Source organism: Danio rerio, chromosome 7 (genome assembly GCF_049306965.1).
Source record: "Danio rerio strain Tuebingen ecotype United States chromosome 7, GRCz12tu, whole genome shotgun sequence".
Lineage (NCBI taxonomy): Eukaryota > Metazoa > Chordata > Actinopteri > Cypriniformes > Danionidae > Danio > Danio rerio.
In genome coordinates, this window is record NC_133182.1 from 42822161 (window position 1) to 42849843 (window position 27683).

The window sequence follows — 27683 nt, forward strand, 5'->3', positions numbered from 1 at the left end:
ACGTCATCTCTCTAAATGGCAGCTTAAGCAGTGGCTCTTCTGAGAAAATCATTTATTAGCCCCATTAAACCATCAAATATATTATTTCTCGACTGATAAGTGGAGCAAGTATGTAAAGAAGAGATGGAAACAAAAAAAATGCACTGCTGGAGAAAAGTTTGGGTCTCAAACTGGATTCCTGGAGGGCCGCAGCTCTACACAGTTTTGCTTCAACCCTTATCAAACACAGCTGATCAAACTAATCAAGGTGTTCAAGGCTACTAGAGACCATTAAGCAGGTGTGATTGGAGGTGGTTGGAGGTAAACTATGCAGAGCTGTGGCCCTCCAGGAATTGAGTTCCTGGAGAAAACGACAACATCTCTCACGCACATGAAACAGACGGTGAAGCTAATGCTAACAACGCTACTCACCTGAGTGATGCCGCAAGTTTGACAAAAGTTCTAAGGGAGATAAGAGACTTTCGCTAAGACACAAAACAACAACTAAGTGAGATCATCACCAAACTCACTAGTGTTAATCAAAAGATAGCAGAGGCGGAAACGCGAATTGAACAAGTAGAAGACCATGTCCAAAACATAGAACAGGTGATGAGCGAAATGATAAAAGAAAATAAACTGCTTGACCAAGAAGGGAGGTCACAACGGGAAAATATAAAGATCTACAATGCTCTAGAGGAAGTCGAGGGGGCATCGATGACACAGTATATGTAGAAGTTTCTACCTGATGTGCTTGTGATTCCTCCGACCATAGATCTTGGTATTGAGAGAGCTCATAGGGCGCTGACCCCAAAACCAATCGCTGCAAAATTAAAGAAGAGATTCTACGCAAATCCTGGGGGAAAAAAGCTCTGGAATGAAAGACTGTTATACTTTGATTAAAATTATGAATGGATCTCTGACGGTTCTGCAGAAATGCAAGAAATTTACTGAGGCTAAACGAGTAATAATACAGAAGCATATATGCTTCCAGACCCTGTTCCTGGCTAAATGAGGAAGAGGATGGGACACAACTTTATCAACCGGCAGAGGAGGTGACTTCAGACATGAAGGACAGAGGACTGCCCGTTAATGTCATCATGCAAAAGGAATCCCGTACTGCCTGGGAGATGATGAGAGGATTGAAACCACAGAAGATGAAAGAAGAATGAGAAGAAACATTAGGGAGAAGTTGCAAGTTTTTAGAAGATGACCCTTGACCCTTGATATTTTTCAAGACACTTCTATACAGCTTAAAATGACATTTAAAAGCTTAACTAGGTTAATTAGGTTAACTAGGCAGGTTAGGGTAATTAGGAAAGTCATTGTATAACAAGGGTTTGTTCTGTGGACCATCAAAAAATATATAGCTTAAAGGGGGTAATAATTTTGACCTTAAAATAGATTAAAAAAAAAAAAAAATATATATATATATATATATATATATATATATATATATATATATATATATATATACGCTTTCATTTGTTTTTTTTCGTTTTTTAAAATTGCTTTCTTTTTTTGTGTGAAACTATTTTAGAAGTCGACAAGTGAACGATGTGTACTGTTTTAAATGCATTCATATTTAAATAGTCTTGTAGTTAATTTCAGCTTTTACTCACTTTACACAAACTACACTGCTTAAATGTTACTGGTCTTACAATTGACTGTTTTGCGATTTTGTTGCCGCTAATGTTTTCGGTGCTACTAATGCTGCATAAACACCTGATTTAACCCTAACACTTCTATCTATCCGAGATCTTCAGTGTTGTTGTTGCCGCATTGCGAACTGCAGAAGTTATACGGCACCTTTTCACTTTTTGAGCACTGCACCTGTCGCAGACTAATAACATACCCAGACATTCGCTTTCCCATCCATCAAGGGCAGCTTGAACCTGCTCCCATCCACCTGAACAAAATACCATCCTCCTCTGCAGCCCTCGCGCTAGGCAGAATTAGCATGTATAGTCTCTGTTGATCAGCCCTTGTGATGACTCACTGCACTGCCTCCACAAAATGCCTGTGCCAATATGTCATTTAAACCAAAGCTGTGATTTGCCCTGTTCACTGAGCACTTATCTCTCCCGTTTCAGAGGAAGCAAACAACAACACAGCCCAGACAAACAGCCCACACCTCAAATATATTACCATCTTCCGTTCAGACTAATAGATCTGTCTATTCCAATGTTCGGCGCAGTTGAAGGTGTGTGATTTACATATTAGCTGGTTAATATTGTGCTCTTTGGAAGTAGTTTAGCGCTAGAACTGCCAAGGGATATTCTATTCTGCCAAGTCATCTTTGAATTTTGCAGTGAAACAACTTTGTTGACATTAAATCTATATGATTATATATTTTATTCTATTTCTACCTTTAATGACCAAAATGAGTTTTGCATTATAAATGGCATAATATTTTAAAATAGGCTACATTTAGCTATACAGATGTCCATAAAGTTGCATTGAACTGCATATTAGTGATGCTTTTATTAGTTATTCTATCCTAAGATCTGCTTATATCCTAAGATTTGCTTCATTAGGCTACTCATCACATTCATTAAGATTTCCATTAAGATATATGTTTTTTTATTCCAGTGTTTATTATTGTCTATCCTAACTTAAGATATAAATTTATTTATGGATTTTGATTCAAATAGAGGCTGCACAGGATTGTTTCCAGTATCTCTAGAACAGTGTGAAGTCCATGTTTTATTAAATAAATAACCCAATAAAGGTAAAAAAAATAACCCAACAAAGACCCAGATATTTTTACCTCAACCATTGGGTTAAATAAATAAATTTTTAGAGCGTTGCATCATTAGTTGTTTGATCAGTTTAGCCATCTGTATACATATACTAAAACAGTTCAAGCATAAAAATATTCAAACAATAAATATGCCTTAAATATCCAAACAAAATAGCCTATCATTTTGTCTGATGAAGTAATATCTATTTATTTAATTTATTTGTAAATGGCACCTTTCTAGACACCTATGGTCGCCTTACAATAAGCGTCAACAGCCATACCAGAACAAATTTAAACTATTAATAAAACATTACCAAACAAGCATTTTAAATGCATGTTAGGAGCTGCAGGTAGAAACACATAGTGAATATAAAATAACATGATAAAAAAACATGCTAAAAAAATAGTTAAAGGAAAGTCTGATTAAAAAGATGGGTCTTCAGATGAGATTTAAAAGTGATAAAGTAATACAAAATTTAAAACAGAATCTCAGTGAAAATAATATGAAATATATGCTGATATATATATATATATGCTATATATATATATATATATATATATATATATATATATATATATATATATATATATATATATATATATATATATATATATATATATATATATATATATATATATATGCTGAGAAATACTTGAGATAAGTCACAGATTCACAAACTCCATAGCAAACACAAGTTAACTACACGCTCAATCTGACGACTCAGAAACTGCACTTTAACTTTCTTTTTTATTTATAATAGAGTTTTAAATTAAGTTTTGGAGAGACATGATTAAAGTTATCCTGTTATATACAGTATAAAGTATAATATATAAATTTTTTTTGGCCGATATCGATAACCGATAACTCTTCAGACTTGGAGGTCGATAGCAGATATATATAGGCCGATAATTATAAATATTTAAAAATTTTATATTTTTTATACAGCAACTTCATAAAAGATTGAACTGCTCTTATGAACGGAATAGTCTATACTCAAAGCAAAAAAAGCTATAATTTCAAAATTGCAAGGTGATTTTATAGATCTTTATTCATGATTTTAGCATGCAAATTCAGGATGCAAAAAATAAATTATTTCCTTTTCTTCATAGCAAATTAACATGCAACTTGACTTTTGCATAAAAATAATAGGTTAAATAACAAAATGGCATTTTATCAACAAGCAAGTTAAACATATATTTAAATAAAATGAAAATATAAGAGCTAAGGACTGAAACCAGCTTAAATGTTCTTGAATATAACGTGTTACAGTAATGTACATATGTATGAATTTGTCATGTCTGAAAAATCCTTTTTAGAGGTGTTTTGACAGTTCAGAGCCACCGTACAAGCGAACAGCTATTTACAGATTGTATTACTTTAGAAAATGCGGCATAGATTTATTCTATTTGGCGTTTTTGATTCTTTTGAACACATGTAGGTGCTGCTTGTCAATCAGACAACGCTTCTGTGTTCATTCTTGCTGTCAATTGCGGTAAAAATGATCGATAAAAAGTTTATGATAAACCGCTGTGAGTTTCACTCAACTGTGAGTGCTAATTTGCCCTCGGAGTCAGATGATTTTTTTATAAAACACCTGAGCGTTGAGCAGATGACTTTACAGACAAACACAGAGCGTAATATAAAGACAGACTGTGGCGTCGAGTTGAGAGCCTCTATGACTGGCACACCTCTTCCCTCATGTTGCGATGAAGGCTGTCAGATCAGTGTGTGTGTGTCTGTGGGTATTTTTGTGTGTGTGTGTGTGGTAACAGCTCTCACGTGCGCTCATTATAATCAATATGAATATTCCGATCAAACCGAATACAATCTTACATCAACAACACATGGCAAGCAACACGTTGATAAGAACAAATCATCATATTAGATTACAAACAACCCAACAAGTTGTTTAGCACGTGTGCATCTCTGCTGTTTTGTTTACACATGTAATTTTTATCCTAAGGCGATTTAAAGCAAAATACACAACGATACTCAATCAAACATATCTACAATGATAAAGAACATGGTTACTTACTGAGATATTAACGCACAATAGCAATACCACATGAAGAAAGGACAGACTTTGAAGGAATAAGCCATGTAAGGAGAGCTCCATCATAGTGCACTGGACAATCTTAATAATCTTAAAAATAGCATTTATCGGCCAATAATGATATGCATGCCGATATATCGTGCATCCGTATTAAAAATGTAAACCTGCATAGTTTAAAACAAGGTTATGATATATTCTGTACAGTGGAGTTTGTTGTTCGATGCGCCACCCAGTGGATGTTCTGTGAAGCAAAACACATTTATTTCAACTCCAAGCAGAGTTTGACAGAAATACTGTGGCTGACAGCAGAATAAAATGAAGCGAGTCGCGGTAAAAAAAGGTCCATTTTTAATGACCCCATCTGTATCTACCATGTATCATCTACCAAACTATTCTGCATCAATCTGTATTTAATGGCATTTAGACCTTATAGAACATTTTCACTGCAGTGAAAAAACTTTGCTCTTCAGTTTGAAGGGCACAAAGTGTGAAATGCACCGTTAAATATTATGGGAGAGATTGTAGAAATAAATGGACAGATATTCAAAGCTTCATTCTGCAGTGTAAGTATTTAGTACAGTCTAGTAATAGGTACTACTATGGCCATTCTAGTAACTATAGAAACCTGCTAGTTGTAGTGTTAAAATAGCGTTAAAGTAAAAGAATGGCATGCTTGGTTATTTTTTGTTTAGCAGAAATAACGATTGTTTAGAAAAACCGTGAAGCCCCCCTAGTTGTGATCTTCAGAAAACAAGACAAATTAGCCACTGAGATGCTTTCACGGTTTTGACGTTGTGGCTGTGGAAGGTTTAAATGGCTGCTGGGTGTCCTCTGTGTGTAGGCAGAGGGCTTTAGCCACTGATTGATATGACCCAACCTAAACCTTCAGCAATCAGCAGCTCATTATCTCAGCGAAATTACTACATCATCCAGCCCAAACGCCTGTAATGAGCTAGCATAAAGAATCAGAGCTCTGATCCACAATCATCTCCCTCATCTTTGTCTGCAGTCTCTCTTTCTCTCCCTCTCCATGAAGCTTGTTTTCCCCCCTATTCCCTCCTGCCGCCTAGTAATCGGTTATACTTTAACTGCTGTGACTTTTCTTTCACTCCTAAGGTCTTTCTTTCTTTTCTTCATTTCTAGTGAAGTCACTCACTCCTGAACTCGCAGGCAATGGATTTTACACTCAGTGCCCTTGCCTTTAAGTCTAGTCCGTTGAGACCTAAAGTTTTCCAATACATCTTCTTTGCTTGTTTCCTGCAGGGTCCCATTGAGAACGATGTGGTCATTCACGTGGCCCTGATAGCAGAAAGTCAAAGGTAAATGAATTCCTCATGTCTTTCTCTCTCTCTTTGTCTCTCTCTAATTTTGTCCTCTGGTCTAATTGATGCCTGCACACTAATTGTCGAGCTATTCTGTAGCCTTCATCTATCAGCGCTCTCATTTTAAAGCTTTTCTGGTGAAACGGGGAGGTGAAAGAGGTCATGTGGCCAGCTGGTCCCAGCCAGACCCGCTCTGCAGTTCATTTAACACTGTTCACCCCGACACTTAACCCACCCTCCCCTTATAAACACTGCAAACCTTAATCAAGATTACTTGTTCACCACAAACACCCTTATTTGAAGCTGCAAGTTCCACTTAACACCTCACCTTCTCTGCAAAGATGAAGTAATGTTGCTTTAATATTGTGGCGTAAATAAGAGCAAAGGTTCTTGTTGCTTGCAAAGCATACAAAATTCTCATCGACCTCTTAACATGAGAAGTGTCTTCAGACCATTCATTTTGTATAATCACACTGTCATGCAAGATTTTATCCCCCCTGTGCACTTTATTAAATACCTCAGTGCTTGATTAATAATCCCAAACAAACACTTTTTAATGTTTGTCCACTGTCTTTTAAATTATGGATTTTTTTTTTGTTGATTTTTTTTTTTTTATAAGATTTTTTGTTTATGCATTTACATTTGCTCAATAAGTGTGGTGCAGGAATGGCATCAAAACCTGAAGAATATTTACAATGGGGAGTAATATACTATCTCTGATAAACATAACTTAACTATGCTTTTAACATAATGTTGTACACTGTATTTTAGACACTGATATACACTCACTGGACAGTTTATTAGGTACACCTGTCCAACTGCTCGTCCAACACAAATTTCTAATCAGCCAATCACATGGCAGCAACTTGATGGATTTAAGCATGTGGACATGGTCAAGATGATCTAGTGCAGTTCAAACCGAGCATCAGAATAAGGAAGAAAGGGGTTTTAAATTACTTTCAATGTGGCATGGTTGTTGGGGCCAGTCGGGCTGCTGATCTACTAGGATTTTCACACACAACTATCTCTAGGGTTTCTCTTAAAGCACAACACGTCAAACCTTGAGGCGGAAGGACTACAGCAGCAAAAGACCACACCGGGTGCCACTCCTTTCAGCTAATAACAGGAAACTGAGGCTACAATTGGCACAGATTCACCAAAATTGGACAAAAGAAACTTGAAAAAAAACATTCCCTTCACTGATGAGTCTCAATTTCTGCTGCGACATTCGGAATCCAATAGAGCACCTTTGGGATGTGATGAAACAGAAGAAATCTGCAGCAACTGCATGATGCTTTCATTTCAATATGGACTGAAATTTTTGAGGAATATTTCCAGTACCTTGTAGATTATATGCCATATAGTTTGTTATTCATTTTGTAATACCTTTTTCATTTTTACTACACTGTAAAACCCAGTAAGTTAAGGTAACTGAAACCTTTTGAGAAAACTGATTGCAACAAACCATTTAAGTTCAAAAACGAATCCTAATGAGTACTGTGAACTTAATCCATTTGAGTAAACGAAGCAGTTTGAGCTCAGTAACACCCAATAAATGAAGAGAACTCAGACCAACTGAATACTGTAAAACCCAATAAGTTAAGGCAAGTGAAACCATTTTAGGAAACCATTTGAGTAAAAAAATAATAATAATCTATATGAGTAATGTGAATTTGAGCACAGGTAAAACCCAATAAATGAAGAGAACTCTAACCAATTGAGTACTCAGTAAAACTCAATAAGTTATGGCAACTCAAATGGTTTCTAGCAATCTGTTTCCTCAAATAATTTGAGTTAAAAGAAACTAATCTATATAAGTACTGGGAACTCACTTTAGGTTGAAGTAATGAGTTATTTAATTAACTCATTACATTCAACACCGAGTTCAAAACTCTTTTCAATTGAGTAGATTTAACTTTCAGTCAATTTTGAGTCAACTACACTCATGTCATTTCATAAAGTTGACTGTTGGGTTTTACAGTGTACTGGTGCAAAATGACTCTCATTACCATGAATGGAGTTGTTAGTTGTTTAGTTGTTTTTAATATATATATACATTTGTGTCCTCTATGTGTCTTTCAGATTGCAGGTCTTCCTCAACACCTATGGCATCCAAACGCAGACCCCGCAGCAGGTGGAGCCCATTCAGATCTGGCCTCAGAAAGAACTGGTGAAGGTATCGCTGTTTAATCAATCAATCAATCTTGACCAACAAACAAATCTTTCAGGCTGATCAATTTCTGTGACAGACGCTCCATTAGACCACTGGCTAGTTTATCAAGTGGCCACTCAGCTTGGATTGACTGCCACATCACTCATGTCAGTCAGTGAATTATTTTTTGCATGCTATTGAAGATTTACACCACAAATTGAACCTTGCCAGTGTCCTATTGATTGCATTAGTTTAACGAAGAACTCTTAAAAATGTTTTCTCAGCTATGTGAATGTTCTTTGTGAACTTTAGTAGCAATATATAAATTGTCCAGGGTCAGAAATTTATTCCTGCCCATTCTCTCTGTAATCAGCAAAACATGCGATGTGCAATGTGTTTATGTGCTTGTTCTTCTGTCTGTGGGAGTGAGAGTGGGTGGGAAGGTTTTGTCACCAGAACGTGCAATTTACTGCAGTTTGGTTTGAAAGCTGTTTGAAATCAGAAATATTATCTGCTTCTCTTGACTCTGTTCTATCTGTGGTCAGTTTTGTGTGCCTGAGCTCCGATGTGCATTAGAGAGAGTGATAGTTTGCTGAGTTTGCTCTTCGAATGCTTATGCAGTGGCCAGCCGAAAAGAGACAGCTGGAGCTTACTGGACATGACTGCCTACTTTAGAGAACCTCTGCCACTGTCACCTTTCATGGTAAATAAGTCAGTGAGACATTATATTATCTAATGAGACATATTATTCTGATGAACACGAAGTTCTGTCATGAAACTCTTTCCCGCAGCTAGTTCTCTGCAACTATCACATAGTCGCCCTCTGAAGCTAAGCAGGGCTGCACCCGATCAGTACCTGGATGGGAGATCACATGAGAAAACTAAGTTGATGCTGGAGGTGGTGTTAGTGAGACCAGCAGGGGCGCTCAACCTATAGTCTGTGTGGGTCCTAACGCCCCAATATGTTGATGGGGACTCTATAATGCTCAGTAAGAGCCTCTTTCAGACGAGATGTTAAAGCAAGGTCCTGACTCTCTGTGGTCATTAAAAATCCCAGGATGTCCTTTAAAAAAAAAAAAAAAGAGTTGGGGTTCAACTTTTGCATCTTGGCCAAACTTGCCCACTGGCCTCTGTCCATCATGGCCCCCTAACCATCCCCATATCATAATTGGCTTCATCACTCTGTCTCCTCTCAACCAGTCAGCTGGTATGTGGTTGTTGTTCTGGTGCAATATGGTTGTTGTCGCGTCATCCAGGTGGATGCAGCACACCGGTGGTTGATGAGGAGACCCCCCCAAAAAATGTGTAAATAGCCTTTAGTGTCCAGAAAGGCACTATTTTAATGTAAGGAATTATTATTATTATTATTATTATTATTATTATTATTATTATTATTATTATTATTATTATTATCATTATTATTATTATTATTATTATTATTATTATTATTATTATTATTATTATTATTATTATTATTATTGTAATTATTGGACACACAGGCTGATAAGTCTTATCCAATCTGCTTCCAACTACATGGTGCAGGTTATTGGTTGCTTGCTGTTGCCTAAGCAGCTAATGAGCATATTCCTTAGCATTTAAATACTTGTGTTGTTTACACTTGCAATATGCTACATGTTTTTGGATAACCTCCACCACATGTATCAACCTAATACTGGTAGTTTCATTTATTTCATGTTTGCTGCTTTAGGGTGTTATATTCTCAGATGTGCTATTCTTAATTTCTGAGAGTTGTAGTGACATCATTTTAATTGTTAGTTTGAACAGACTGTCTGCATAATATTAGTCCTAATATCTTTGTTGCACTCAACAAATTTTATCAAAGAATTTTTAACGACTTTTTTTAAGTTCAACCACTCCTAATAGTCTACAAATACTGTAGCAAGAGGCAACTGAAATATAATTTCTTCTCTGCAATATATGCTTTCTTACTTAGAGTTTTTGTCTTGTTTCTCATCCCAAAATATTAGAGTTTACCATAAAATTAGCTAAATAATCTGCCAATTGGTTAAGAAAAGTAATATTATATCAAAAGGAAAAACTCACTTAATATTGGCATAATTTTTTTAAAGCTAAACAATAATTTTTGCTTGTCTAGTAAATGCTTCTCGATTTAAGAATTTTTAGATATTTGGGTTAGAAACCAAAAAAAAAAAAATCTAAGAGAAACATTTTTTGCAGTAATTAAGTGCAACCCCATTTGTAGTCTCTATATGCCTACAGCATATAACAAATCTAGCAACACTACAACACCAGAACCCTCCAGTGAGTGCAGATCTAACTCTGGGAAACACTATAATCATTGACACCTTCTAGGCTGTCTTATTTACACTGATTACACAATTTGAATCATAATTTTAAAAATAATTGCTTGCTTGCAATGCTTATTAGCTATTACCATGCATTCACACGGGGCTTCAGCGTCAGCGATTAACTGAGTCTGAAGTTGGGGCTGACGCAATTGTCATAGCAGCATCAGCCTATAAAATTAATCCGCAATCAGCTACTGTCTAAGCTGGGCTATTTGAATAAAGCAATCTGATTGGCTGTTGCTTCCTTTGGAGCTTGAAAAGTTGAGAATATCCTAACTTCCACTGCGAGCGATGCCACTGAAGCGGCGCCGATGGATTCACAATTCAGTATGGCAATGCCTGACGTCACCCATTCAAAGTGAATGGGAAGTGTTGATGCTGACGCCCCATGTGAATGCGGCATTACTCCATCTACACAGTGCAATAAAAAAAAAGATTTTTGCTGCTTGATCAAACTACATATTTAAAATGAGCTGAAACAACACAATTCTTGATGTTTTTTTGGGGGGCACAACTTAACTGTTTTGTGTTTAATCCTTTTAAATTGGGTGGAACCTTCCTTTTTTTTTCACAGCGTGATGACACTGTACAGATTACTGTTGATGTCTATTACTTTAACTTTGAAGCTTCTTTGTGACTGTCAAGGTTCCTATCATGTTTCTTTTGCGTTGATTATCATCTGCATTTGCAAACTCAGGATCAGCTGTCAGTGTTGATCACCTGTAAACTAATCAATCGGATTCACCATTGCATCCATGCAGAAAAGTCTGTGATTAGTTATTATTAATCTCTTATTAGATGTTTAGAAAATGTTGAGAAAATGTGGGTAGATCTCAATAAAATGCTCTTATAGATGCATAAATGCTGCAATATGATTTGTTATACATGTACTAATTTGTGATGCTCATATTTACAAGTCCTTCCTTCTGATATTCTGGAATAATCATGAAAATAACAAGTGCAACTAAAATGGTGCTTTACAGGTTGACATGCTGTTTCTAATCCAAGCAGCAAGGCTGCTGAAAGCGGTACTAGCGTGAACGTCTTTATTTCAGAACCCTGCGTATTAAAAAGGTTTGTTTCAACATCAGCGCTCTGGCTCCACTGCCCCTCTTGATGTGCTACAGGCTTAACACGCGTGACATTTTCAGGTTTCGTGTCAGGCATGTTGAGCTCCTGATTACAGGCAGGGCACTCGCGATTCAGTTGTGTCTTCCCCTCATTGCTATTCTGCACACAAATTTTCTAAGGTACAGAGATCCGCACTGAGAGAAAAAAAAAAGAGTTCTGGAGCATAAAGCTCTCTCGAAAAATGTTCGTTTTGACAACTGGATTTTGTCTAAATTAGCAGCTATTTTCCTGGTTCAGTTGGATATGAGCTGGATGCTCCTCAGCAGGGGCTTATTGTCGTGGTGTTTTTCTTTTTCCTCTCTCTTTTCGTCGTGTTGTGCAGTGCACTTTTGTACTGGAGTGTTATTCTGAGAATGCCAGACTGCAGGAGGTCACAGAGAAATAGAGCTCCATCTAATGTTCTGAATATGTTAGCACACGCTGGCTTTTTTATTACCGAGGCTCATACACGAGGTGGAATCAAAAGAAATGAGGAAGCAGACTCTGCTCCAAAAAACTATTTATTATCAATAGACCTCAACATTGGTGCATTATGTGCAAAAAAAAGGAATTTATTGCTATGTTAATAACAAATGGCAAACACAGTGGAATCTATTTACAACCCCAGTGTTGGAAAAAATATACCTGTATGAACCGTTCCAATCGCTTGGACCAAATATTTTGGTTCCCACTGCAGAATAGGCCCTTCCAGGATTAATGATAATAAAAAACCTCATATTATGTCAATTTTTTTTTTAAAGGGCACCTATTTTACCCCTTTTTCTAATTTTAAGATGAGTTCTTTGTGTCTCCACAGTGTGTCTGTAAAGTTTCAGCTCAAAACACCCTTGAGATTATTTATTATAGCTTTCAAATATTAGAATTCTTGGCACCGTTCGCACGTGCCAGTCGCAGTATCCCTCATCTCTGCCTCAGCTGTGTCAGATAAACAGCACAGTGACAGACATGAAAGAAGCGGATTGAACGTAATGTTTGTGGGAAATACTACAGCAGGGGTTGTCAAACTTTTAAGACACCCCCCCACCCAGGCACCCCTCTCTCAAGCCAAAATTAAAATGCATGTACAAACATCATTCACATATTACTTGCTGCATTTAAAGTGCGTAGAATTAATTACATTTAAACTTAAATATGCAGCTTACCAGATTCACTGTGATGACTAAGCCTGTTTCTGTGAGGACAACATAATCTGCAGTTGGATTATTGACACGACTAACCGTATAACATCTTCCACTGTCAAAAAGTGTAAGCCATAGCATACTTGCTTTTGATGTACGTACATACAGAAAATGCTGCTTCGCAAAGCCAAGTTCACAGAGCCCTGACGGTGTGGTTAAGTCAGACATTGAGTATGTTTACATGGGCAACAATACTTTATTAGGATTTTAATACAATTAACACAATACTCTGATTAAGAGTGTACTATGTAAACAGCGATTTTTGTTTACCCTAATCCGACAAAAGTTATAACTGAACTGAACAGAAATTGAATTAAGATGTGGAGTATGCATATATTAGGGGCATTATTGAAGTAAACACCACAATCAAACTATTACCGTCATGTAGGACTTTTCACTGCATTTTGTGACAAGATCCACACACACAGCTGTCAAGGACCGCACACACACACACATCACGAAATGCGCAAGTTTTTTTTTTTTCATTCAGCGTGCGGTATCAAATTTCATTAAAACAATACTCTTCCACCAGTCCTTACTTCATATTCTTGTCAAATACCCCAGTTTATCATCGGTGCATGAATGAAATTTTCATGAGTGTGAGTGAAACTGCTGAACTGCACTTAAAGTAGAAAAATTTAAGATGAAACACCCAAAATTGCATGAAAATTGTGAATAGCCTGGTGACGCAACATTCAAAAGGCACTTCATGTAATTATATTATTGTCTTATTCAGATTAAGGCAAATAACTATACTGATGTCCATGTAAACGTAGTCAGTAGTGTCTTCAAAGTAAGTGAAAGATCCTGGCGCGCCACACAGTTGTAAAACCCCTGTACTACAGTACAGTTCTACAGTTTGATATATTTGTTGTGGAGTTAATGGGTTGATGAGAACGATGAGTCACACACAATGTCATTACAAAGTTCACACACGAACACGCACACACACACACACACATGTGAATGTAACAGCCTGATACATGTTAATATACACTGCTGTATAGATATCTGTTATTTTAATGTACAAAATAATCCTGATTTATCAACCAAAAACCGAGATTGAAGCGTCTTTGTTTATAATTGTACTGACATGTGGCTGTGGTGATAGTAAAGACGGTAAAATTGCTGTAATTAATTTAAAACATGCACTGTTTTAAAAACATTTTAATCTTGTATAACTCATTTTTGATCACATTTGACAATGATTGATGATCACAGAGAGCTCAACAGATCGTATAATTCTTGATGCTTTGCGCACGTTCTGTCTTGTTGATATTATTATACGCCTTACTGCGAAGACATGTTAATATGTGGCTGTCGATCAATTCGGTGGGCAGGGAAGTCGCACTCCTACATATCAGTCCAGAATGACTAAGGACACACTATACCTACACACAGTTCTGTTCAAACAGCTGACAAAAGATTATTTCCATTATAGGTGCCCTTTAAAAGTCAAGCCAAATACAGTTTGGGTGTTAAGAAAAAATTTAAACATTACAGCCATAAAAATAGCCAAAGAAGCATACAGAAAGCGATGGATTTGTTCTTAGCATTTTATGCTGCTACGCTTCACCAAACGATCAGACTTTTGATTTCCACTTATCTGGCCAAGTAAGGAAAGAAAGGTCCCATAGATTTAGATTAATTCTGAGCAGTGACAAGGGCCATAAATATCCATGTGGGTGGACTAAAATAGTGAGTAGAATGGGAGAGAGACATGGCTACAATTTCCTGTTATCACTGTGGTCTAAACGCAATCTGCAATTTTCCCTAGTATTGGTTGAAGTTATTTTATGTCTAGTGTTAGTATTAGTTTCGATTGTCAAGGTGGTAGTGGTTAATGTGTTGATGTTGCAATGTACTCTGACTCAGATATCTAATTTCCTTGTCATCGTTTTGTTTCTTAGGGACTCTTTACTCAAAGTTCAAAAGAAGGCAATTAAACTAAAGGCAAAAACAGCATGTGCAACAGAAAAACCCACAACTTACAGGTTATTGAGTCTGTATGAGGAATACAGCATGAAGACTATTCTTCACAAAGATGTACATGTTCATAAAACTATAACTAAAAATTTCTGTTATACGTATTTAAATATACACAGTGCTTCCTACAGGTTTGAAATATACTTGCGGTGGTAGCCGGATTGAAACACCTTTTACCCACGGCCCATGGTTACCTACATGCGACAAAAAAAGTGATTTGTAACAATATTTTTTATTTATTATACACTGTTTCTTTTCAATGGGATAAAGTTTTTTTTAAAGACTGTTGGAATAAAAAAGATATCCACTATTTGTTTTACTTTGATTCTATTCAGGAGCCATGTACAACCACTGACAAGTAAAATTGAATGCTGAAATTTTGTTCAGTATTGCCAAATCATGTATAAAATAAAAATATATATACAAAAAATGAGAAATAATTGACGAAAGAATAAAAGCATCTATGGAACAAAAAATCTCTAAAAAGTTTAATATTTACAAGAATAAAAAGATGTCGATTATTTGAATGGTCAATGGGTTAATTAACCATTTCTAACAGTATACATATATTTTCAGCCAGTTTAGATGCAAGTTCATTCTCTCTGAGGAAAAAGAAAAGTTTATCTGAGTCGTTTAGACCAAATAATTAATTATGTAATATTTGTCTTGGTCTTGAGGCTGCCAAGCTAAAGTAAATCAGGCTTAAAATACAAAACGACGAAGGCTTTTAAAGCAAAACCAAAAGACGAATCCCGGACATTTTAGGAGATTTTTAGAAACCTTGGGTGGACACATTTTTATATCCCAAAAAGGCACGTCTCTGTAGGTCTTTGCAGAGCACTGTCTGTGACAGTTCTTGAGCACACACAACAAGAAGTACTGTAGGAAACGTGTAGGGCGAGAAGAGATTTTCCACTAGTTAATTGATCGTGGATGTTTGGCTATTAGACAGATGCAAAAAAAAGTGTAAAAGGCTGATAATGATAAAAGAAATTTCACCAAATATACTTGAGTGGTCGTTTATATACCTGGGCAGCCTGCCAAAGTAAAGTCGATGTGTGGGAAGAACTGCATACATGGATATTAGAAATGGGCGGCACAGTCGGTCAGTGGTTAGCACTGTTGCCTCACAGCTAGAAGGTCACTGGTTCGAGTCCCTATTGGGTCGGTTGGCATTTCTGTGTGTACTTAATAGGCATTTCTGTTAAGCATAGTACTTAATATGCTTGCATCATGATTGCAATGTGCAGATTTGCTTTAATCTTTAGAACGATATACTGTACAACTCTGGCTAGTCCGATACTTTTAGTTGGAACCCGAAGAAAACCAATGAACCATGAACTATCCCCATTGTACCCTTGAGTAAAGTACTTAACATCAGGTTGCTTCAAGCAAGCAGAGACTGTAATAACTGAACTGTAAGTTGTGGCAGATAAAAGTATCAGCTAAAATAGTAATTAGCAATACTCAAGAGAGCAGCTTCCTTGAGGTCAGTGTTGTCAGTGCTAAGTTCAAAAAAATTGCTCAGATGTCTTTGTCTTGATTAACGAAACTATGACCTTGTGAAAAATATCACAGCAGTGTTTAACCAACTTAAAACCGTAAAGGAAACTAGCCTGTCTGCTTCATGATGAATGTTCATTTTTTATCTGTATTATGTCAAATATGAGGAGATATTAATATTCAAATTAACAGGAGATCTTGGTGTGATACAGCTTTATCTAATGAAATCTAGCTCAACAATTGCTATTCTGTAAAAAGAGCAGCATTTCACAATACCTGGAGTCTCCAGTGTGAATCAGTAATACAAAAGCCTACACATATCCCATCACTACTGTTTTGTTGACCTTCTCCAGGGAAATAACCAGGCTTTCTGAATCAACTACTGAACAAAACATACATGTTATGAATAAAACCACAGGGTGCCTGTACTACAATATAATGGCTGAGATAATACCTTTATACATAACAGACACAAACAGGCATTCTAGACCTTAATGAGTGTGATATATGTGTGTGTGTGTCTCTCTTTTTCCAGGCATACCGCTTCCTTGCCGTCAATAAGAAACTTGGCTTAAGCGGGAGACCGGAGAGGCCCGTTGGCTGCATTGGCACTTGCAAGGTAAACAGTGTCTTCTGTGAACTGTCACAACCTCTCCTGATAGAGAAAGCAAACATTTCCTCATTTACTTCAGCGGCTGCTCATTACAGTTCTTTGTGGTTAATCCTCATAATAACTCCGAGGCCAATAGTGACTGTGATAATTAAATATTAGTCCAACTCCCTTAGCAACAGTTCATTCTAGCAAGAACAAAAAAGCCTCATGTTGTTACATACTTGTATATTTGCTATTGTTGTTTTTCTAGAAGACAAAAAGTGATGTTTTTAAAGGTGCTTCAGTATATGTAAAAATGTTGTATTTGTTTTGAATACAATATATATACTCTCACTCGCCATTTTATTAGGAACACCTTACTAGTACTGGGTTGGACCCCCTTTTGTCTTCAGAACTGCCTTAATCCTTAAGGTTAAAAGATTTATATAATGTATAAAAATATATATATTTCTCATATATTTTGGTCCATATTGACATGATAGCATCACACAGTTGCTGCAGATTTGTCGGCTGCACATCGATGATGTGAAACTTCTTTTCCATCACATCCCAAATATACTCTATTGGATTTAGATCTGGTGATTGTGGAGGCCATTTGAACACAGTGAACTCGTTTTCATGTACAGGAAACCAGTCTGAGATGATTCGCGTTTCTGACACGGCGCGTTATGAATGTGCATGAATATCCCAGCAGATCCCGGTTTCTGAAATACTCAGACCAGCCTGTCTGGCACCATTAACCATGTAACGTTCAAAGGCACTTCAATCACCTTTCTTCCCCATTCTGATGCTCAATTTGAACTGCAGCATATTGTTTTGACCATGTCTATATGTCTAAATGCATTGTGTGCTGCCATGTGATTGGCTGATTAGAAATTTGCGTTAACGAGCACTTGAGCAGTATCTAATAAAGTGGCTGGTGGGTGAGTATAGAAATGCTTATAATATGCAGGATAATACCGAAATAGCTATTTGGTAAAGCAATGTCAGTGTGTGATGCAAAGAATAAAGATTAAGTCAATCTATAGTCTCAAAATTTCTGTTTAGCTAATAGCCAAACATATATTGTAAGTGTCATTTTAGTAACCCCATCGTTTGACATAATTCCAGTAAATTCCAGAGTTTGTACAAGTATGTCAATAGACAGCAGCTGTGGTCACATGCTTTATTATTGCAATTTCCTTAATTATGCCATTTGTTTTGTTTATTTTAGTACATGATTACGTGTGTGTCTAAATATGGCTCAGCAGTATACTATTTAATAGTAATATAATAATTGTCATGGTTGGGGTTGGGGAAGGATTAGGACTCAATTGCAGGCACAAAAACATGTTTTTTATTATAAAATAAAACAAAAAAAAGAATACAAACATTCCAGAGGGGGAAAACATTAACACAAAAACAAACTTGGACTGGGCTGGCAGGGAAAGGGAGGACTAGACAAGGCGTTATAGGACAACAAACTTTATCATTTTAAAATTATTTAACAATCATTGATAATTAAAATTGCTCTCTTTTGCATTACACACAAAGAACATAAATAATTTATCTATATATAGCTATATTTAGTCAGATGTTAACATCCTTTCATTTCATAATGTGCTGAGCCCTACTGTCTACATTAAACATTTGCGGAAGATAAAAATAGGAACTCCAGAGTAATGATCACATGTATGTGACCAAGAATTGATTGTTTACTTGGTGGGCAATGAGCAGGACTTTAGAAGCTAATTAGCTTCTCAGAAACACAGACAGCATTTGAGGGATGTTCATGTGTCTGTCTCTTTTTAAAATATGGCATGTTAAATCTGCAGTTTGAGGTAAAGTATATGTCTAGATCTAACATTCGTCCATATAGTTGCCAGTTATACAGTGGGTCATTTCTCTCCTCCTCAGATTTATCGAATCCTTGGAAAGACTGTGGTGTGCTATCCAATTGTCTTCGATCTCAGCGACTTCTACTTGTCGCAGGATGTCATGCTTTTGATAGATGACATTAAGGTGAGGCGGCTGATATCACACCCCAATGGTTCCTCAGACGCTGTGAAAAGAGGGCTCACTTTGTGTTCCATACTTTGTCTATCTTTCTATATAGAGAAAGAATCAAATTTGGGGAAGAAAATAGGCAATGGACAGAAACGTTCCCCATAAATCATCAGTGTCAGAGTTTTACAGAGCATTCCTCCTGCTGTCTTCACTGTGTGTATTAATTCGGCTGTGTTTATGTGTTTTTCTAGAATGCCTTGCAGTTTATTAAGCAGTGCTGGAAGATGCCTGGACGGCCTCTTTTTCTCGTACTTATCAGAGAGGACAACATTAAGTAAAAGTCTCTTTCATCAGCCAGAGCTTGGTTTTGTTTACAGTGATTTAAGAGAACAATGATATTTTGGTTTCTAGGGGGAGCCGATTTAACCCCATCCTGGACATGCTGGCATCTTTCAAGAAGGGAAACATTGGAGGAGTCAAAGTGCATGTGGATAGACTTCAGGTGTGCTGCTCTTTATAAGAAAGGATCGAATTTGAAATGTGTTCATTTCTACTAATGCATTGTTTCATGTTGTTGCATTACAGCATTGCATTTTAAAAATATTATTGAAATAATTAATACAGTAATTAGTTACCCATATTGGTCTCTTTACCTTGGAACAAAGTGAAGTAATTCTTGCTAATTACATTAAGACGACTGAACACAAGCAGACTTTACTACAACCAGTTATGAAATTTGACATAACTCTCTATTGCACGCATTATAATAGATCTATTAAACAAATATTGGACTATTTTTCTTTCGTAGAATGGCCTAACTTGATGTGCTTTAAAAAATTGGGTATTTTTTTTAAGGTACTTTATGATAATGGATCTAACTTAAGGCTGACTTATACTTCTGCGTCAAGCGTACGTGTATGCTACGGTGCAGGCTATGCGTTGACGCATAGACCTACGCCGTGGTCGTCGATGTCGCTGACGCGCACCTCTCAAAAAATGTAACTAAACATCGCAACAACACGTAGCGCAAGCTCTGTGACTAGTCAGCTTGGTAGCGCTGACGAATCTAGGCGGGACCGAGAGCTGCGATGGAGCCCAATGGAGCTATTGTTTACAAGTGTGGAGTCCCGTGAAGGAGCTCTGGATGAAAGGTTTTGTTTTGTGTTTGCCTTATGGTTAAAGTTGTTGTACGTCCGCTGGTTTCTGCCTCAAAACGAGTGAGTTTGAGCCACTTGTACATTCAGGAAGCGTATCGAAAAAGAAAAAAAAAAAACACCAGCGAAGAAACTTGACGCAGAGGAACATTTACACCTCACTGTTAACTAGCGTTTCAGAATGGTTAATGCAGATCAACAGAAACATCGCGCAAAAGTATAAATGCACAGCTACGCGCGTTGCATGTGCTGTGGGTTAAGGCTGATTTATACTTCTGCGTCAAACGCCGGCGTATGCTACGGCGCTGACGCATAGCCCTTCGCCGTCGGCGTCGCTGACCTGCACCTCTCAAAAAAAGTAACTAAATGTCGCAACGACGCGTAGCGCAAGCTCTGTGATTGGTCGGTGTGGTAGCGCTGACGAGTCTGGGCGGGACCGAGAGCCGCGTGAATGGTGCGAGCCTGATGGAGCGATTGTTTACAAGTGTGGAGTCCCGTAAAGAAGCTCCGGATGGAAAGTTTTGTTTTGTGTTTACCTCATAGTTAAGGTTGTTGCACGTCCGCCGGTTCCTGCCTCAAAATGAGCGAGTTTGAGCCACTAGTACATCCCGGAAGTGTTCAGGAAAAGCAAAAAAGCAGCGAAGAAACTCGACAGAGGAACATTAACACCTCACTGCCAACTAGCGTTTCGAAAGTGTTAATGCAGACCAACAGAGACAGCGCGCAGAAGTATAAATGCACAGCTACGCGCATTGCATGCGGCGTGGGTTACGCCGGTCACCTGACGCAGAAGTATAAACCAGGCTTTATGCTGATCACTTGACGCAGAAGTAAAAACCAGGCTTTATGCTGATCACTTGACGCAGAAGTATAAACCAGGCTTTAGAAATGTCTAACTTAGAACTGTCCTTATAATTAATAATTTTGTTGTTTGAAATGTTGTTTGTTTTGATTTAATTGGTGTTGCAGTATTATAAGCTTTAACACAGTTTAATATCAGTCAAAATGCTTTGAATAAACTGCAATTAGTCCAAAATTCGGTTACGAGACTTCTGACATTGACTCGCAGGCATGAACACATTTCCCCAGTTCTTTCCTCTTTGGGCTGGCTGCGTGTTAGGTCATGGATTGATTCTAAATGGTTAATTTATGTTTATAAATCCTTAGATGGTCTGGCACCATCTTATTTATCAGATTTCTTACATGTATATAATCCTGGTAGGTCTCTAAGGTCTTTTGATCAGTTTATTCTTTCTGTACCAAGGTCCCAGTGTAAGCGAAGTGAGGATCTGGCTTTTGCTGTTATTATATAATGTCTCCATATGCATCAGAATAATATAGCTACTAGCTAACAATGTTTATACATTGTACTATATACTGTATTTCACCTGTCTTATATACCTCTGAACTAACTTACATGAACTGTGTCTATTACTGCTCTACATCACATGTTCAATCTACACCATTCCCACGGTCAGTAAAATCTCATCCTCATTTTCATCTGCTGGAAGAGACAGTTCTGTCCTTTTCTTCTTTCACTTACCATAGAACATTGTGGTGCTCGCTAATACACTGTTCCCTGTATTTATTTCTAAAGATATTGCCATTAATATTTTGTTTTATCTATAATGCAACGTCATTAACATATTACTAATCAACATTATATTATTAGCCTTCATGTTGTTATTTTTAGAACTTAAAAGATAAAAGCTGAGCTTGCTAGCTAGCTAACTTATTGCAATATTGCACATGCCATTATTTTGGCAGCATATTGATTTACAAAAAACAAATTGATAAAAACTTTTTGGAGTAGTAAATAGGTCATCCTAACTTACTGGAGGTGATGTTTCCTATTTTTTTTTTTTTTTTTGGATCTTTGTTTTTATCGATGTTTAAAATTGCAAGTACTCTCAATAAATGCCAGTCTGTCAGAAATCAAGCCACAGAAAAACACTGGACATCATGTGACTTAACCAAAGCACATCATTGGTTAAACAAATAATAATCGAACATTATTAAAAGTTTCAATAATTTGAAAATGTTATGTAATCTTTTGATGGCAAAGCTGAATTTTCAGAAGGCTTTATTCCAGTCTTCCTTGTCAAATTATTCTTCAGAAATCATTTTAATATGTTGAATTGAAACTGAAGGATCTTTTTTATTATTATCAGTGTACAAATCTATGTCCAATGTAATATTTTTGTGGAAACCATTATCTTTTTAGGATAGCACAAAATAATTGCATTCCAGTCTTTTATAACATTATAAATGTCTTTACTGTCTCCTTTGAGCATGTTTATACGTTCGTGCTAAAAATGTATAATTTCCTTTTAAACCCAATTCTTACTGACCCCAATCGTTTGAACTGACAAGAACAATATATTGAATCATTCGGTCAGACAGCTTAAAACATCTACCTGTAGATAGTGGTGCATTAAAGGAAAAATAGAGCTGTACATATGAGGTTGAAAATAGTAACAGTCATTTTTCAAGGTTCATAGACTCCATTGACCACCGTGTGAGCCATTACCTCTAAATGGTGAAGAATGATTTGTGGTAAATGTTTCCAAAATTGCTCAGCCTGTCAAAATGTCTCCAAGGACAGCACCTCAAGTTTCAAAAAATGCCAGAAAAACAAAGCGAACAAAAAAACGAGCAAGGAAGCAGCTCTAAATGTGTGAAGTAAAGCATATACAGCATAATAAGGAAAATATAGTGTTGTCAGTGTGAGATATTGAGCAGCTTTGTAATATTATGATTGAAAAAAACACAAATTCTTCATAGATACTTTTCTCATTTTATGACAACCCTGAAGTAAAAACAAAAGATAAAATTGGAGAAAATGTAGGCAGAGTCTTGATTTTTAACAGCTAGTGTTTGATTGGATTGGACAGAGTCAGATGTGAACATAAGCTTGCCATGAAATGTATCAGAAAGGTCCAGGGGTTATATAATGATGTGGAATTGAAGGTTCACATTTGACAGATACAAGGTCAAAATTATTTTAACCTTTCAAAGTTAATTCAATAGCTTGCGTTAAGACAATCCATTATGTGATTTTCCATTTCAGAATTTCAGCAGAACAATGACTGGCTGAGAAAAAATCTAATTAAAATGTTTGGAGAGACCTAGTTAAAGTACATATTTCTGAATTCTTGACAGATGATGTGACAGAAAATGGAGTAGAAGTTCATGGAAGATCTATCAAACTATTTGAGTTAAACCATTTATGTGAAGGAGAAGCCAAGAAACGTTGAAATTATATACAATTTCCAGCAGTCTGTTTTAGAACTGAAATGATACATTAATCATTAATATGGATGTGCATTGTGAAAATGGTTCTAATCAGCTATCCATCCTTTGTTACGTAGTAACTCCATTCGTCCCTCGGTTCTGTAGTTGCTTAGTGTGTCATTTACAGTAGATCATATTACATGAATTATCACGTCTTCAATAAATATCTGTGTTTTCTGTGGTAACTCTATAGACCCTGATATCAGGCGCTGTGGTGGAGCAATTGGATTTTCTACGCGTCAATGAAGCTGAGTAAGAATTAACCTCCATTTACACCTTTTTATTTTCCTCAGCTTTACGATCAATATTGTTCATATATTGAGGCAACAGAAAGAAACTCACTTATTTTGATGCATTCATCTGCCTTTAAAACATTTCCGCTGTTCTGTATTGTAGGATCCCTGAATTTAAGAGCTTTGAGGAGCTGGAGTTGCCCAAGCACTCGAAGGTGAAGCGTCAAACAAGCACACCCAATGCCTCTGATCTGGAGCAGCAGCCTGAGATCAATGACGAGGAATGGTTCAATAAATCCACATTTGAAATTCTGCAGAAATTCAACGTGAGCTTAACGATCATGTCTGTAAATGATTGTGTGTTCAATATTTGCTGCCTTAAGTAACTCATATTCTGTTGTTAGGATTGTGACTGTCTGGCCAGTCAAGCCCAGCTGGCCAGCATTCTCCTCAAAAAAGAAGGCCCTGAATTCTTCAATACAAATGGTATGTGGTTTTGTAATCTTGGTAGGGTTAAGGTTCATGAGCTTTTGCTTAAATTTGAATGCACTAGAGCAGGGGTGCCCAAACTCGGCCCTGGAGGGCCGGTGTCCTGCAGATTTTAGCTCCAACTTGCCTCAACACACCTGCACGGATGTTTTTAAAAGCCTAGTAAGAGCTTGATTAGCTAGTCCAGGTGTGTCTGATTGGGGTTGGAACTAAACTTTGTTGAACACCGGCCCTCCAGGAGCGAGTTTGGGCACTTCTAAAGGTTTAGTATAACTACTAGCTAGTTTGCATCTAAATTTGTACTTTGGATCGCACCATTTGCTCTTACTGGGGACCTGTTGTGCAAAATCACTTTTATAAGGGGGTTAAACACAGTTGTGTGGCAACAGTTTGTGAATATAACCAGCTTTTAATGGGAAAAAAATATTAATTTAATTTTTTATGATCACACTTAATAAAAACAAACATGCAAAAAACTTTGATTGACATTCTCCGTTTGTACATGTCATCAGTGGGGGAAAGCCATGCCCATTATTCTCTCCCTCATTAGTATAGGATGTTAGTCTTGTTTTGAAACTGCTACTATGCTGACACATGGGCATTTGTTGCCCTGCTCTCCTAAATAGGGCTGAGAATTCAATCTCATTTGAATTTAAAGCAACAGTCACCAAAATAGCACAATTAGGATCAATGCCTAAAAGGGGCAGCTTCAAAGAGTTATGCAACATTATGAGTTAGGTATTCTGAGCTGACACTTCATAAACACCATCTAGGGCAGAGATGCCCAAAGTGGGGCCCACTGGTCCCACATCCTATCTGAGAATGATGGAGAGGGTTGGGGCAAATGCCTATAACAGAGATCCTCATTTCTAACTTGACGTAACCTTGTTTGTGTGTTTGTTTTATTGCTGAGCTACAAAAAAGCAAACTAAAGTTAAATGTTTCAATTAAATGTAAATAAATCAAAATGTTTTAAAGCGTAAATATTGTCACTTGATAAACAGAGAACTATGCAGAAGATATAGGCCAGCAAATGAAGGCAAAAACCAGTGCAACTCTATTCTTTTATAAACGATAAATGATAGTAATGTTTTGTAGGTATTGTTAAATATCATTAAATAAATTCAGCCTTAAGAAAGTTTGGTTTTTGGCCGTATTTTAGAAAAAGTTTGGGCTCCCCTGCTCTAGCGACATCAAAATTTTTATTTTATTTTGTTTAATTTAATTAATTTTAATTAATTTTATTTTATTTTATTTTTTTATCTTGTAAAAATGGGCGTGATAGATCCACTTTGAGGCAGAATATAGTTAATAGTTTGTTACCTTACGCTGTAAGGTAATGCAGTGACATGGAATGGCGTAAAAACCCAATCATAACCCCTCAAATTGTTAAATAGCCTGAAATTCACATGAACACAACATGAAGGAGTTAGAGATACTAAAAGCTTTAAAAATTCAGTAATGAAGTAATTCTCATTTCAGTTGAATCAAACCACAAAACAGTCTTTGAAAAACAATATTATGACAACTCGTGGTCCTTTATTATCATCACAAGCTCAATGTAATTTGATCTCTTTTCTACCACTATTTAGAGGAAAAGGCTTCCGAAAATATTCAGTTGGAACGTAGAGTTCTGTTTAAAGTTTAAGTTCAGTGGTGCAGCATAAGACTATTAGTGCATAAGTTGTAACTTAGTGTCCCTTTATATGTCGCAACTAGGCTACATTTGTAACTTGCGCACTGCTGGTACAACCGCTCCCCTGGAAACAACCCCTAATTAATTAAAGGATTTATTTTAAAGTGCAATCAAATGTTTCTCTTGATTTCTGCGACAGTTTTTTGCCAGCCCTTTTAATGATTAGATGTGTCAGGCCAGAGTATTTTAGCACTATTGAAGCAGTGAGCTTTTTCAAGAGCCACAGGACACGTCTTACTGCATGGCTGCTTTTACAGCTCATCTGAATGAAATGTCCACAGCTGTAATCCATTTAGTGCCTTCATGGCTAAGCAAGTGGGTTTGGCAATGCTAGCTCGCACACCCTTGTCATGGCTATAATTCCCATAGTTACAGTTTATCTAAACGCTCAAGACTTTTCACACTCTTGAACAAGCATGGACCGATTAAATAAGCACTTATATGGGATTTTTTATTTATTTTTATGTAGCTCCAGCAAATGTTCGGGTCTATATATACTCCAGGGACAGGATTTCGACATTCACTTTTTTGATTACCAGCCACTGTGGCTAGTAGATTTCCAATGTTACCAGCCACTCACCATTTTCCCGAGCCACCATTTTGTTATTGGGAAAATATATTTTATGTGCATATATTTAACTTTGGCCTGCTAAAATGACTTGATTTTTATTATGTGTTATTTACACATGCCTCCTTGTTCATTTCACTTTTTTTGAGTGTGTTGTGTATGAGCTTGTTCAATGAGCATGAGCAAATGGATTGTTGTTTTTTTTTAGTGTCACATGCAATTTCATATAAATTGTGAAAGTGGCAACCACTGCTGCTAACAAAAAGCTGGAGTAGAACTGTGAGTGCACAAGCATCGCTATTTTCCATTCTATTTTAAATAGAACCAATCGCACCAGTTGTGTTTCCAGTTACGGTTGCTTTGCGACACTGGAGCCTTCGTCATTGAGTGAGGAGAGCCTGTGTCTCACTAATCGCCTGATTATGCTCTTATCCGGTATTCACCTGCTTTCTTTTGCTCGCATGAACAATTATCAGTCATGCTGATCAGATTTGCACGCATATTGTTTTAACCTAAGTTCTAATATTTAGTAATGAGCCAGCACTGGCAATTTAAAAATTATTGTCAACTGACTAAAGTGGCTAATGGAGGTGTCTGTCCAACCCGCCACAGCTGAAATCTACCTGTGTTTGGTGAGGTGGCAGCCTGGCAGGTCTTAATGTCAAGCCCTGTTTAGGGATGATGTTTTAAATAGTACATAGTGTCTGAATATATCTTTCTATATTTTTAGAGAATCTTAAGGATGAATTGGAGAGAATCTACAGAAGAGCTGGCAGCAGGAAGCTTTGGTAGGATTTTCCTCTATTCTTTAATGTGAAACTACACTTATTTTCTTATTACCATGGTGACCTTTGATATGTTTATGCCAATAACAATTTTTTTACTTGTGTGTTGTATTTTTTAATCTTGCATCAAATTGAACAAACTATGCGCATATACAGTTGAAGTAAGAATTATTAGTCGCCCTGAATTATTAGCCCCCTGTATGTATGTTTAATACAAATAAGATTTTTTAACAGGTTTCTAAACATAATTGTTTTATTAACTGATTTCTAATTACTGATTTCTTTTATATTTGCCATGATGACAGTAAATAATATTTTACTAGATATTTTTCAAGATACTAGTATCCAGCTATAAGTGACATTTAAGGGCTTAACTAGGTTAATTAGGTTAACTGGGCAGGTTAGGGTAATTGGGCAAGTCATTGTGTAACAGTGGTTTGTTCTGTAGACTATCGGAAAAAAAAAAAAAAAAAAAAAAAAATATATATAT

General features: G+C 36.7%; 1 protein-coding gene across 4 annotated transcripts in view; it reads left to right on the forward strand.

The window, feature by feature from the left end:
- The window catches only part of phkb (phosphorylase kinase, beta), a 138634-nt gene that overhangs the window by 98080 nt on the left and 12871 nt on the right, over positions 1 to 27683 (forward strand). For all 4 annotated transcript variants that reach the window (XM_073908869.1, XM_693105.10, XM_005166403.6 and 1 more), the window contains 10 exons: positions 6037 to 6092; positions 8178 to 8271; positions 16911 to 16994; positions 18885 to 18989; positions 19226 to 19308; positions 19386 to 19476; positions 23616 to 23674; positions 23819 to 23981; positions 24060 to 24141; positions 27139 to 27196. In XM_073908869.1, the coding sequence (XP_073764970.1) occupies positions 6037 to 6092; positions 8178 to 8271; positions 16911 to 16994; positions 18885 to 18989; positions 19226 to 19308; positions 19386 to 19476; positions 23616 to 23674; positions 23819 to 23981; positions 24060 to 24141; positions 27139 to 27196 (875 nt within the window). The remainder of the gene's footprint in view (positions 1 to 6036; positions 6093 to 8177; positions 8272 to 16910; positions 16995 to 18884; positions 18990 to 19225; positions 19309 to 19385; positions 19477 to 23615; positions 23675 to 23818; positions 23982 to 24059; positions 24142 to 27138; positions 27197 to 27683) is intronic.